The 11340-nt window shown below is 43.9% G+C and overlaps 1 protein-coding gene across 2 annotated transcripts; it reads right to left on the bottom strand.

Moving 5' to 3' along the window:
• Window positions 1-594: 594 nt before the first annotated feature.
• Window positions 595-9617, bottom strand: GABARAPL1 (GABA type A receptor associated protein like 1). 2 transcript variants are annotated; one of them, XM_048055417.2, is made up of 5 exons: window positions 9370-9617; window positions 5577-5655; window positions 4452-4570; window positions 3267-3328; window positions 595-2975 (listed from the first exon to the last, which is right to left on the bottom strand). In XM_048055417.2, the coding sequence occupies exons 1-5, from the start codon at window positions 9457-9459 to the stop codon at window positions 2942-2944; spliced, it is 384 nt and encodes a 127-aa protein (XP_047911374.1). In that variant the 5' UTR covers window positions 9460-9617; the 3' UTR covers window positions 595-2941. The 2 variants fall into 2 exon arrangements, with proteins under 2 accessions (XP_047911374.1, XP_013052671.1); XM_013197217.3 differs by lacking the exon at window positions 9370-9617 and adding an exon at window positions 8191-9210.
• Between the last annotated feature and the right edge of the window lie 1723 nt (window positions 9618-11340).

The raw sequence follows: 11340 nt of genomic DNA, 5'->3' as shown, positions 1-11340 counted from the left end.
TCTTCTAACCTCAGGCATTCTGTGATACCATGGTTCTGTGAAGCCCAGATCTACTGCCATTGCAGGCCTACCTCTCAGTGAATTCTACATTTCCTTGTCCCTTCTTTTCCCAAGAGATGGGGAGCATACTCTCTATAGGGGACTGGGCTTACGCTGCCAGGTGCTGAGCTGCCTGCCTGGCCCTCCCTCGTGCCCTCTGCCTTTGCCCAGGAGCCCCACCTCAGCCCAAGATGTCATGGGGCCGCGAGGAATGGTGGTGCCCCAAAGGACCAGGAGCCAGAGGGAGCGCACAGCCAGCACAGGGCAGGGCCTGTCCTACAGCTCCCTGTGGGGGGGCACGGGGCAGGCCCAGGAATGGTGGCCAGGCCCAGTCACCAGCCTAGACCACAAGGCTCATCACAGTGGTGAGGTGGGCCCAGAGTCCAGAGGGAAAGCCCATCCACAGGTCAGGGTCAGGACCAAGTCCAGTGATGGCTGGGCAGGGAAAAAATAGCAGTGAGAAGTTCTGACAAAGCTGCCCTAGTTGGACAGGCCCTTTATTTACAAGAATACATGTGGGGAGAAATACTACAGCCACCTGTTTTGGACCAAATCTGTGGTTTTCAAATGCATCTTTATTGATTGGCTGATTTAGCTCAAGTAATATGAACTTTATTTTACAAGAATCTGCAGCTAACCAACTCAAAAGGAAATTACCATAATTACCTTGTACAATATTGGACTAGCGCGCAAAAACAGAAGTAAATGCCACAATCCAGTTAAAAGAAACGTAAAATAACTAAATTAATGTGTAAACTCTAAATGCAGCAAACAGCTGAGATTAGTCCCATACTTATCACTTATAAACCCATCAGTGAGAGGGTAGAGGTCTGAACAATTTAAAAAAAACACCTCAGATTCCAATTGATTTCTCCCAAGTGTGCCTAAGCATGGGTTAGTTTGAGACAATACACAACCATGTGCTTAGCAGCACATGTGAGTGAGTGGGACAGTGGCAGAGAGATGTACACCATCTGCCCCCATCTTGTCTCTCACCCTAAAAAGCCTTCTGGGTTTGTTCTCTGCTTTAGAACATTCAGAACTTCCTAAAACAAGAAACTGATGTGGATTTGCACTCAAAGGATGTGAAAAGAGTCTGACCATTGGAAGAAAGCGGGCCAGTAAGAGAGGACTGAACACTGCAGGCAGAAACTGGTTATCTAAGCTGGCAGTAGGTACAACTCATCCAGACACATTTATTCCAGATGAACACATGATGGAACAGCAAACCTGAACTTCTGGATGAAAAAACAGGTAGAAAACCACCTACTTCATCTTTTGTCCCCCCATTCTCTGTCTGTCCAGTCTGACTACCCTGCCTAGATCCTTTGCACTTCCTCCCTTCTCTGCCATTCATCTGCTACTTTCCATAACACACAGTCAGTGACTCTCCTGCCCTACCATACTGCCTCCTTGACCTTCACACAGTTCTGTCAGTGACTCCCGCTTCACACGCCCAGCCTGCTTTTCTGCCATGTACAACTCAGTGGAACAAGTCAAAAAAGCCTGAAACCTGATTTCCTGTTTCCCATAATCCGAGAAGCGCTCATCTTGACCTCTCAATTCTGAGGAACAGAGACCTGGGATTTAACTTCTTCATGTATATATAGTAAACACTCTTGATTTATTTTGGACTCCAACTGTCTTCTTCATCTATCTTGTCTTTTCCTCCATCCTGGTCCCTCCCCTAAATCTAGGAATGTTTACAGTAATTCAGGTCCAGTTCTCTGACTTTAGGTAAAACCCCAGAACCTTCCTGAACGTCAGCTCACTCTGCAAACCCCAGCCCCTCATCAGAGTTATGGCAGTTATGGGAAAATCTGCTGTTTGTGCCACCAGGAAGAAACTGCTTTGGCATGACAGCATAAGGCTTACACAGGACAGAATCTATCTGGTACCTTTCTAAGAACAACACTGGCTTAAAGTAATTAAATAAAAAATCTACAGAGAATCTTTTCCCTTTCATGTCTAAAAGCACCTCTCTTGTGTCAGAGTGGCACTGCTGTCCAATCACAAAAAGCCAGCAAAAGACACACGGGAGGGACTGATTTCTTCTGCTTGTGCAAGTGGTGCAAGATCTGTACAGGGATGAGACATGGAAGGGAAGGCTAAGCCCAAAGGACTTCTGCTATCTTCAAATCTGCAGCAGACTGGTACAAGAACAACACTGATGGCTAATTTTCTGCGTTCACCAATAACAAGACCATTAGTAATTAATCACCTTAATGCATTGCAAGGGAGAATAGTTAGATAGCAAGAAAAGCTCTCTCACTTGTAGGTTAGCTGGGAACTGGTACAAGCTATCTAAGCAGCCTCCAGGATCCACCTACATGAATTTCACTAAGAACAACTTGGAAGAACAGTCATGTTTGGTATACTCAGCCCTGTCTCAGAGCTGGAGTGGGCTAGTTGTTCTCATGAGGTCCTTTCTAGCCCTATGCTTGTAAGTTTAGCAGTTGGCTTCCCTGAAAAGAACAAAAGGGTTGTTTCATTTTTTTTTTGTCCAGCACTTGCAATTAAAGCAATAAAGGAAAAAAAAAATCCTTCCTTTTTTCCCCCATCCCCTCAATCTTTATGTCTCACAGCTGAGGAGTTCCCAACCCTCAAGAATTATCCTTTCTAAAACTGCTGAAGTGACAGAAAATGCAGTAGTCTTGTAATGCTTCACAGGTAGCATCTGGAGTGAGGACTGTCAGCAGAAGACAGTCTTGTATGGGCAGGATGAAATATTTCACAGCTTGCTGAATGCTCATAGGAGTGTGGTCTGTGCCATGGGTAAGGTGTGACACGGTCAGTGTACGATGCATGTTCCAGGCATGCCTTCCTCATCCAATGAAAGGGTTACACATGAATGGCCATTTCCGTCCTGTGCAGTCACTCTCCAGGAGCTCCACTGGCTTGTCTAGCAGCCTCCAGTCCTGGCTAACAGCTTCCAGCTGTGGCAACAGAAGAACTACAAACAGCGGAGTCTCCCCACTCCTCAACCCAGCACTCCTTGCTAGCCTATCAGTTCACCCTTTCATTCACTGTACCCTTAACCTCCCTCCCCTCAATTAAAAAATGATGGTTATAATTAATGCATGGAAGGTGATAGCATTTGTGCATGTATTACACTTCCAGTTCTCTTCCCCTCTTCTCAAGCATTGTCCTTCCTCCTCTCCAACCCCCCCCCCCCAATCAGTTCCATCAGTCCATCTCGCCTGCATGCCTGGGGGGCTGACGCTCACTTGCCATAGACGCTCTCATCACTGTAGGCCACATAGAGAAAATAGTCCTCCTCGTGGTTATCCTGCAAGGGAAGAAAGGGAGAAAGTAACAAACCATAGCCCTGTAACTCACTACATGTGAAAAAGCCCACCAGGAGATCACTGTAACAAGAAGGGCTAATCCACTACATCAGAATGTGTGGAACAATGCTCCCTGGCCACAGCTCTGCCTCTAAATGCAGACATGTCACATTTCTGGACACACCGGATTTACTAGAAAAGCCACAGCCAGAGCATCGTGAAAACACGCAACAGGAACAGCCCTGACTGTTGCAGACTGTGCAGCAGAATGTCAGCACCTGTACGGCCTTAAGGTCAGGGGGAGTGACTTGGAGGGCTTTAACATGTCAAAAATAATCTCTGCATACTTCGGTGTTTGATAAATGTGGTTACATTCGTCATTTTTCAGAACACCTTAACAAGTCGCTGTCCTGTTTTATATATGGACAGTAAAACAGATGTTAAGTGATTCCATGGACACAAAAAGTCTGCAGGATGCCAGAAACAGAGTCCAGATCTCAGCTCTGGACAGTTCGACATACTTCATCCTCCATGTCCAGATCTGTGTGTGCTAATCTTATATTATCTTCATTAGTTTATATACACATTGTCCAGTCATTGTTAAAAAGCATCTGGTCAAATAAGGCTTGCAGCAACAAATTGGAGCTCTCATATTAAAACACACCAGCACAGTCAATGGAGAAATCAAGGAGAAATCAGCTAAGATTGGCTAAGAGGAAATTTCTTTTGTATAAACAGGAAAGATAGTGCTTATGTTCTGTTTCCTGCTCCCGACACTCGTGCATCTGAAATACAGGTAAATGGTTTGTTTCAATAGCTTATTAAAGTAGTAGGACCAAACATATAACTGCTGGGGAAACTATTCACCACCTGATAAAACATCACTTTCAACTAGCAAACAATTAATTACAATTACTAGGCTCCCTGGACTCCTCCTTATAATCGCAGAACATAATTTTCCTGAAGAGATGAAGGAATATAGCCCAGGCCAAGGGCTTCCATGTTCACAGATCTGTGGCCAAGCTGCACCTACTGTCAGCTGAGTGGTGCACAGTTGAACTTCAGTGAGGATATGCGTTCTTCTGGACACTCCAACAAGAGGAGAAAGAGATGGGCCAGGCTTACCTCATACAGCTGGCCCATGGTAGCACTGGTGGGGGGGATGGTATTATTGACAAAGAAGAACAGCGCATCCTCTGGCCTCAGGTGGATTCGCTTTCGGATTAAGAAGTAGAACTGCCCAACTGAAGAGGAACAGAGGAGAACATCTTAGATGCAGAAAGACCTTCCTTTTTTTATTGTTTTAATTTATTTTATTCTTTTTTGCTTTATTTTATCCTAAACATGGATGTTTTCTTTTGGGAAAGAAGCCGGGGAAATCACATACTATATGTAAAAAAATAAGGAAAAACGGCCAATGGGGAAAAGCAAGTAGGAACTTCATGACTGCAACCACATTAGCAGCCATCCTACTCAGTGCTGGCAAATTCTCTATGCCATCTTAGGCCATTACATCCTCTATATCCACACCTCACCTACTATGGTAGGAAATGCTCTAATGCAGGGATTGGTGAAAAGACATTTAACTTGCTTAACCTTTGAATCCTATACATCAATAACACCTTGGAGAATTTTGCCAGAGTGTAAATATATTTATAATTCCTGAAAATAAATTCCTTATTTGCTTTAGCTATTTTCCACAAGAAAGTATTCTGCAATCAATTTTATACTGTAAGGGAAAAAAAAAAAAAGCTGTTTCTTTAACTCATTCATGTTCTCAAATGAAAACAAAAACATACTAAATGGCCATGACCACTCAGAAAAGGAACTTTGTGGCCATGACTCCAACCATGGTGGTGGAAAACTATGACACTCTTTCAGTAACTTGTCTCTTCCTGCAACAAGGATACAGCCTCTGGCAACCTGAGCTGCAGCTAAGTCATCATTGATTGATACTTATGCTACTGCCTATGACACACAATCCAGTCATTTTCATCATAGCTAGAAGTCAGCAGTAACACGTGCATATTAGTTAAGTTAATGGTACACCTCAGACATCTCAGACAATTCTGCATGCTGGTAATCCAGACTGTAAAACGCATAAATATAATGAGTATAGCTAAGTAAACTGGGGTAATGATAAGATGCTTAGCTCAGCCTGCCTGGATATTTTTAGGTGATGGTCGTATGAATAAAAAGCACTTCTAAAACCTTCTCACTGAAAATCAGAAAGGAGGTAGACTTTATTACCTGTGAGGTCAGAAGGTACAAGATACTTCCTTTTGTCTAGGTCAGGTACTCTGGCTTTTGGTGCTTTTTCTACAATTACCTGGAGAGACAGAAAGCAAGAGACAAGCCATGGCTATCATAAAAGGAAACGGACGAAAAAAGCATCAGTGTGAAGAGATATTACCCTTTTAGAGAGCTGGTGCTAGCAGACCTTTAAAAATTTCTTTAATCTATAACAAATAGACAACATTAAACAATAGACAGCTGAGAAGAAGACTGCAAATCACTGACAAATGGCTGTGCTGGGAACCTGGGATGTAGCAGTAAGCACAATGAGTGTGCTTACAAAAAAAAAAAAAAAGAGAGAGAGACTGGAATAGGCATAAAAATAAACTACAATAACAAAAAAAAAAAAAATCAGGTCACCTTGAAGGTCCCAATGCAGGTTAATTTTGTATGAAGGAACTACCAGGAGGCCAATACATGAACACAAGTAAATTGAACTGTTTCCAGGTTACATTTCTAAACTGCCTGGCACAAAATCAGCCCTAGTCCCAGTAGTCCCATATCCTACTTTCCAAGTTCACCCATACCGAATGCTCTAGAATGAAGCACAGAATTAAAGAGAAACTGCAGCTTACTGTGGAAGGTTGTGGTTTTTTTTGGCAGGGGGGAAGAGGGGAAGGAGCTGTTAATCCCCAATTCTTCATGTAGTTAACTTCTATCCTGAAACTCATATCTCTTATTAAGATAATTATTTTCCCTACTTGATATAGTTATGTACATTTCCTTATTCATATAAATAAATAATAAATATAAAACCGGGTACCATCTGGATCTACTGAGACCTTTGACACAAAATACTAATCCTTATTATATGACATAGAAAAGCGTAAGTTCAGCAGCTTTAAGGTCAAAGAGGCAAAGAGATCTTCTGCTACATAAAAATATTTGTTATGAGAGCTAGGCAAAATGTTTACCTCTGAAGTGGGAAGAATTCCAAAGTGACCTGACCTTCTTCCATGAAAAGGCTTGAAAATCTTTCCAGAGTTTGGAGGTATGTTTGCATGGAAATACCGTGCATGTGTGGAAAAGAAGTGCAGGCACTGCCAGGGTTATTTTGTACATATTTCTAAACAAGTATAGATATATTACATGATTCAATCTATATGGTTTGCTGTTCTGCAGAAGCCATTTTGACCATCTAAACAAGAAGCTGAATTTCCTAAACTTTCTAAACTTTTTCATTTCACTATACCCCATGATTGAACATAATCCATATGAGACACTGTGGGACTAATTTCTAAGGCCTCCTCCTCCCATAGCCCTTTGGCAACCATAATCAGCAGGTATGTCTGCTGTACAATAGCTGAACTGATGTGGACTAAGACTTCTTTAGAAGCAAAATGGTGTCACATCAGCGAGACACTATGTCAGAGAAAAAAACATAGTGATCAGCTTGGTGTATTAGCCTGGAAAAAGTGCCATGCCAGCCAAACTCTCCTCCAGAGACGCAAGTGAATATCTGCAAAGCATGTCACACAGAAGGGATGCTGGCTTGGACTTCTCTTCACTGTGCTCCATTTGGATGCTGCCAGCACAGCCAAAAAACCCTGAAAGTTCTAGGTTTATTTTTGAAATAGGAGTGCAGTAATCTCTGCTAGTTCAAGAACTTCAAGCACCTCAGTACAAGGCAATTGAGCTCTTTTAAGTTTGTGGTAAGAGATGCATTTCCATACAAGAGGCAATTGATAAGTATTGTGAAGGGTAGCCAGTTCCACAGCCTTGCTGCACAGGTGCAGGCTGAGCAGCAACAGCACTTTGCCTATTTTCTTACCCTCAAATCCTACAAGGCAATATCTAATAGAATAAATTGCAGTGGAGAAAAACTTTTAGTTCTTGCCTCTGATTTCAAAAAGAGACAAGCAGAACTTCTAGGCAGTAGCAGTGATATGACCACACTGACTCAAAAGGACGGCATGTAGCTTGGTCGCTAGATAATAAGGAAAAGAAGATGGGGGTACCTCAAGTTATGCCATGCTTGAGGATGAGGTGAAAGTGTTGGGGCTTCTAAACCACTAAGAAGGATTCAAATCAAATCACCACTGAGCTTGAGAGCGATCTCCCTCTTGTGAAGAGCAGGAAAAGAATGGATGTGTTTTGATAGATTATCAACTGCAGTCAATGTGCCTAATAACCCAAATATCTCTTCCGAAGGTTTCTTCACAGACACTGACAAACCTACAAAGAAAATCCAAATGGCAGATACAGATTATCTCCTTATCTGTTATCGCTGGGTGGTGACTGTGGAAATGTGGGACTGTGCCAACATTATAATCTCAGCAAAATGCTGTGATGTATCAGGGCACTGCAGCGTAAGCAGCCAAAGGGACATCATCTTCAAGGATCGTGCTGTTGGGAAGGGCAGAGGTGGAAGTGATGCAAAGAATGTTGTCTGCTGCATTCATTTGTTCCATGGGCAGCTCTGACAACAAGCTTCCCCTAGCAATCCACATCTGGGCCTCTCCACGAGGTGTCTGCACTCCTCCTCAGCTCCTTAACTTAGCTCACCTTACTATTTTGGTCCTGACTTTCTCCATAAAGCTTTGCAGATGGCCCTCTATATAGATCTTACCTCTTGCCAGACAGGGTCTGGTCCTAGGCTCCCCACACAGCTCTTCCAGACACATCTATCATGATCTCCTGCATTATCTGCCGTGCTGATCCTCAGTTTACAGTTTGTCTTACTCCTGACCTGCAGAGCCCTCTGTGGTCCTTGTCTCAAAAAACAGAACGGCATGTACTTAATCACTGACTTGATGCCTGATTAACCAGCCATGCTATGCCAGGGGCCCCCAAAACAGATGGGCAAAATGCACCCAAATTCCGACTTCCAAAAACTTCTGAAAAAATAGTTGTGGGCCACTCCCAAGATGAAAAAGGGTCTTGACCTTTGGAATAACTGCTCCCCCTTGCCCTTAGACTTACAGGGAAGTCTCACTTCACTTGCACACTGTACCCCTGGGCAGTAAATCTAGGACAGACCTCTCCAGTGGGGATGGAGAGAAAGAACATTTGCAAAATGTTTATTAAAAGAGGACCAAAAAAAAAATCACAACTAATCTTGCTATTTTTGCTTTGCAATTATTAATAGTAATTATAAAGCCAGGAGTTTTCCACCAGCATTCCAAAGAGACCTATGGACCAGTTTAGCTAGAAGATGACCTTGTTTTCCAAGTGACCTTTTTTCCACAGTTTATTAAAGAGGAGGTCAGAAAGACTAAGAAGGACCATTTACTATCATTTTTTTCTCACCTGGGAAGGAAAAGGACAGAGCAAAACCACACTGAAGTGCCAAGCCAAACGCCAGAAAATAAAAATAAAAGCGAAGCACCTGCTGAGACGGGTGTACATCTTGTTTTCTGCATCTCGCTCATTGTTCTCCTCCATTTTCAGAGCGAGTGGTAAGCTCCTTCCCCACCCCCAGCCCCACGCACACAGCCTGCCATAAAAAGATGAAGGGCGATCTCGCCGCCCAGCCACTGCGGATGCCTGACAAAAGGGGGTACGGCACCCCAGCACCCCCACCCACCATCACGGCCCCCGACATACGATAACCTAACAGCTACCGGTCCGCGATAAAGAAAAACGCGGTCTGGAATTAATATCGGAACATCGCGGTAGCCATCATCTTTACTAATCCCGTTTTTTTTTTTTTTTTTTTCCCCTTTTTTTTTTTTTCCCCTTAAAAAGAAGCACAGCGGCGGGCGGGGGGGGGATGGCGAGGGCTGCAGGGCGAGCCCGGCACACTCACGGGGACTCTGTCGGGGTATTTCTTCCGGATTTTCTCCCCTTCTTTTTTCCTGTACTCGAACGGGTGGTCCTCCTTGTACTGGAACTTCATGCTGCGGCGCTGCCGGGCCCCGCCGTGCCCTCCCGACGGCTGCTGCTCGCTCCGCGAACCCCCAAAAACGCCCCCGGCGCCGCAGCCCCGAGCCGAGGCGAGCCGAGCCGAGCTGCGGGAGGAGCCGCGGCCGGCAAATGGGGCGCTGTGACGCTTCTGCGAGGCACCCCCCCGTCCCCGCCCCCTCCCACTCGTGTCACCCCCACCTTGACCCGCGCGTGTCAGCAGCTCCCGACGTGCGGGGTGGTGGCTGGCTGCCTCTACGTTCGTTTATCGCGGGTTTTGTCTTCGGAATGAAATGAAATGAAATAATAAAATAAAATAAAATAAAATAAAATAAAATAAAATAAAATAAAATAAAATAAAATAAAATAAAATAAAATAAAATAAAATAAAATAAAATAAAATAAAATAAATAAAATACAATTAAATTAAATTAAATTAAATTAAATTAAATTAAATTAAAAAAATACAAAACAAATACAATGCAATACAATACAATACAATAAAATGCAATACAATAAAATAAAAAAATAGAATACAAAATAAAGTAAATAAAAAATAAAATAAAATATGGTTGAGCAAACCCTGGCGTGACTCAGGGGCTGTACGGGTACGCACTGCACCGTGGCCGAGGCCCGGTGTCCCCGCGTCACGCTGGGGTCCCTCTGCTGGCCTAAACCTGGGGGATCGAGCCCCCCTCCACTCCCCCCCCCCCCCCTCCCCCAGCCTGTTCTTCACTTCTTTAGGTTCTTTAGGCTGTGGGATGTAAAACGAAGAAAAAAGGGGCGGTGATTTTTCATGACCGTCCCTGTCGTTGTTGGATCTGGATTCTTCTGTTTATTTTTTGTTCTCTCTCTCAGTTAAAAAACAGGGAGCAGAAAGCGTGTCGCGTAATGCACCAGACCAGATGAGCATTACCGACAGCAGATAGTAAAGGGAACCGGCTGCAAACAAGCCCGAACGGCCATCCAATTTTAGCCCAGTTACTCAGCTGATGCATTCTTGGAATATCTAATTTTTTTTTTTTCTAGCAGTGGCTAGGCTCACAATTACTTACTGACCAGCAAAAGACACAGTATTAATGAATTGATCAGCATGGTCAAATCAGCACAAAAAATTAAATGCTACTGCCTTGGGCACAATGGATGGGAATGCATCAAATAATTATTTCATTGCATGCCTCATCCGGAGAAGCAGAACTTTTCCAAGGATGATCTTTTATTTGTGCAGCGGTTTTGGTTGCAGCACTAGGTGCTGAGTGAGGCAGCAGCCTGCCTTGGATGCCATAAGGCAACTCTCCGAGGCCACACCAGTGGCAGAGGTGAGAGAACCCAGGCTTCCCATATCTGATTCAACCCTGTGCCAGTGTGTTGACACGGAACGAGTAAGAGTAGGAAAAGACACGCTTGCCATTTTGCAGGATTCTGCTTCTACAGTGTGGTTAGAATGGAAAAAGTCCAGAATGGAGTGAAGAGGCAGCTTGAAATCTGAAGAAATTGAAGAGCAAGCTGGATGTCCCTTAATGATGTCCTGTAAGGGTGCTCCTTCGTGGTAAAAACAGAATCAGAGGAACATAAAGCCCTAGTCTTTTTCTAAAAGTACTCATACAAATCCTTTAGGCTGCTCCAAGAATCTCATAATTCAGGCATTACTGGTGGCTTTATCCCTGTACACTGATACGCACACCTGATTTGCCTGCAGGGTGGGACTCAGGCTGACAACAGAGTTTAGGACACGCCTATTACAAATCACCCCAGCAGACTCACAGTGTGAACTTGTGCCCTCTGCCTTGTAAAAGAGTTGTTTCACGTACTGCCTGCCACCCACTTTTGCACTCTATAGCCCATTGCTTCTTGAACTTGGAGGTCTTTTGGTGGC

Source organism: Anser cygnoides, chromosome 1 (genome assembly GCF_040182565.1).
Source record: "Anser cygnoides isolate HZ-2024a breed goose chromosome 1, Taihu_goose_T2T_genome, whole genome shotgun sequence".
NCBI classification, from domain to species: domain Eukaryota; kingdom Metazoa; phylum Chordata; class Aves; order Anseriformes; family Anatidae; genus Anser; species Anser cygnoides.
The sequence above is the reverse complement of the archived record's forward strand: the minus strand, read 5'-3'. Positions and strand labels throughout refer to the sequence as shown.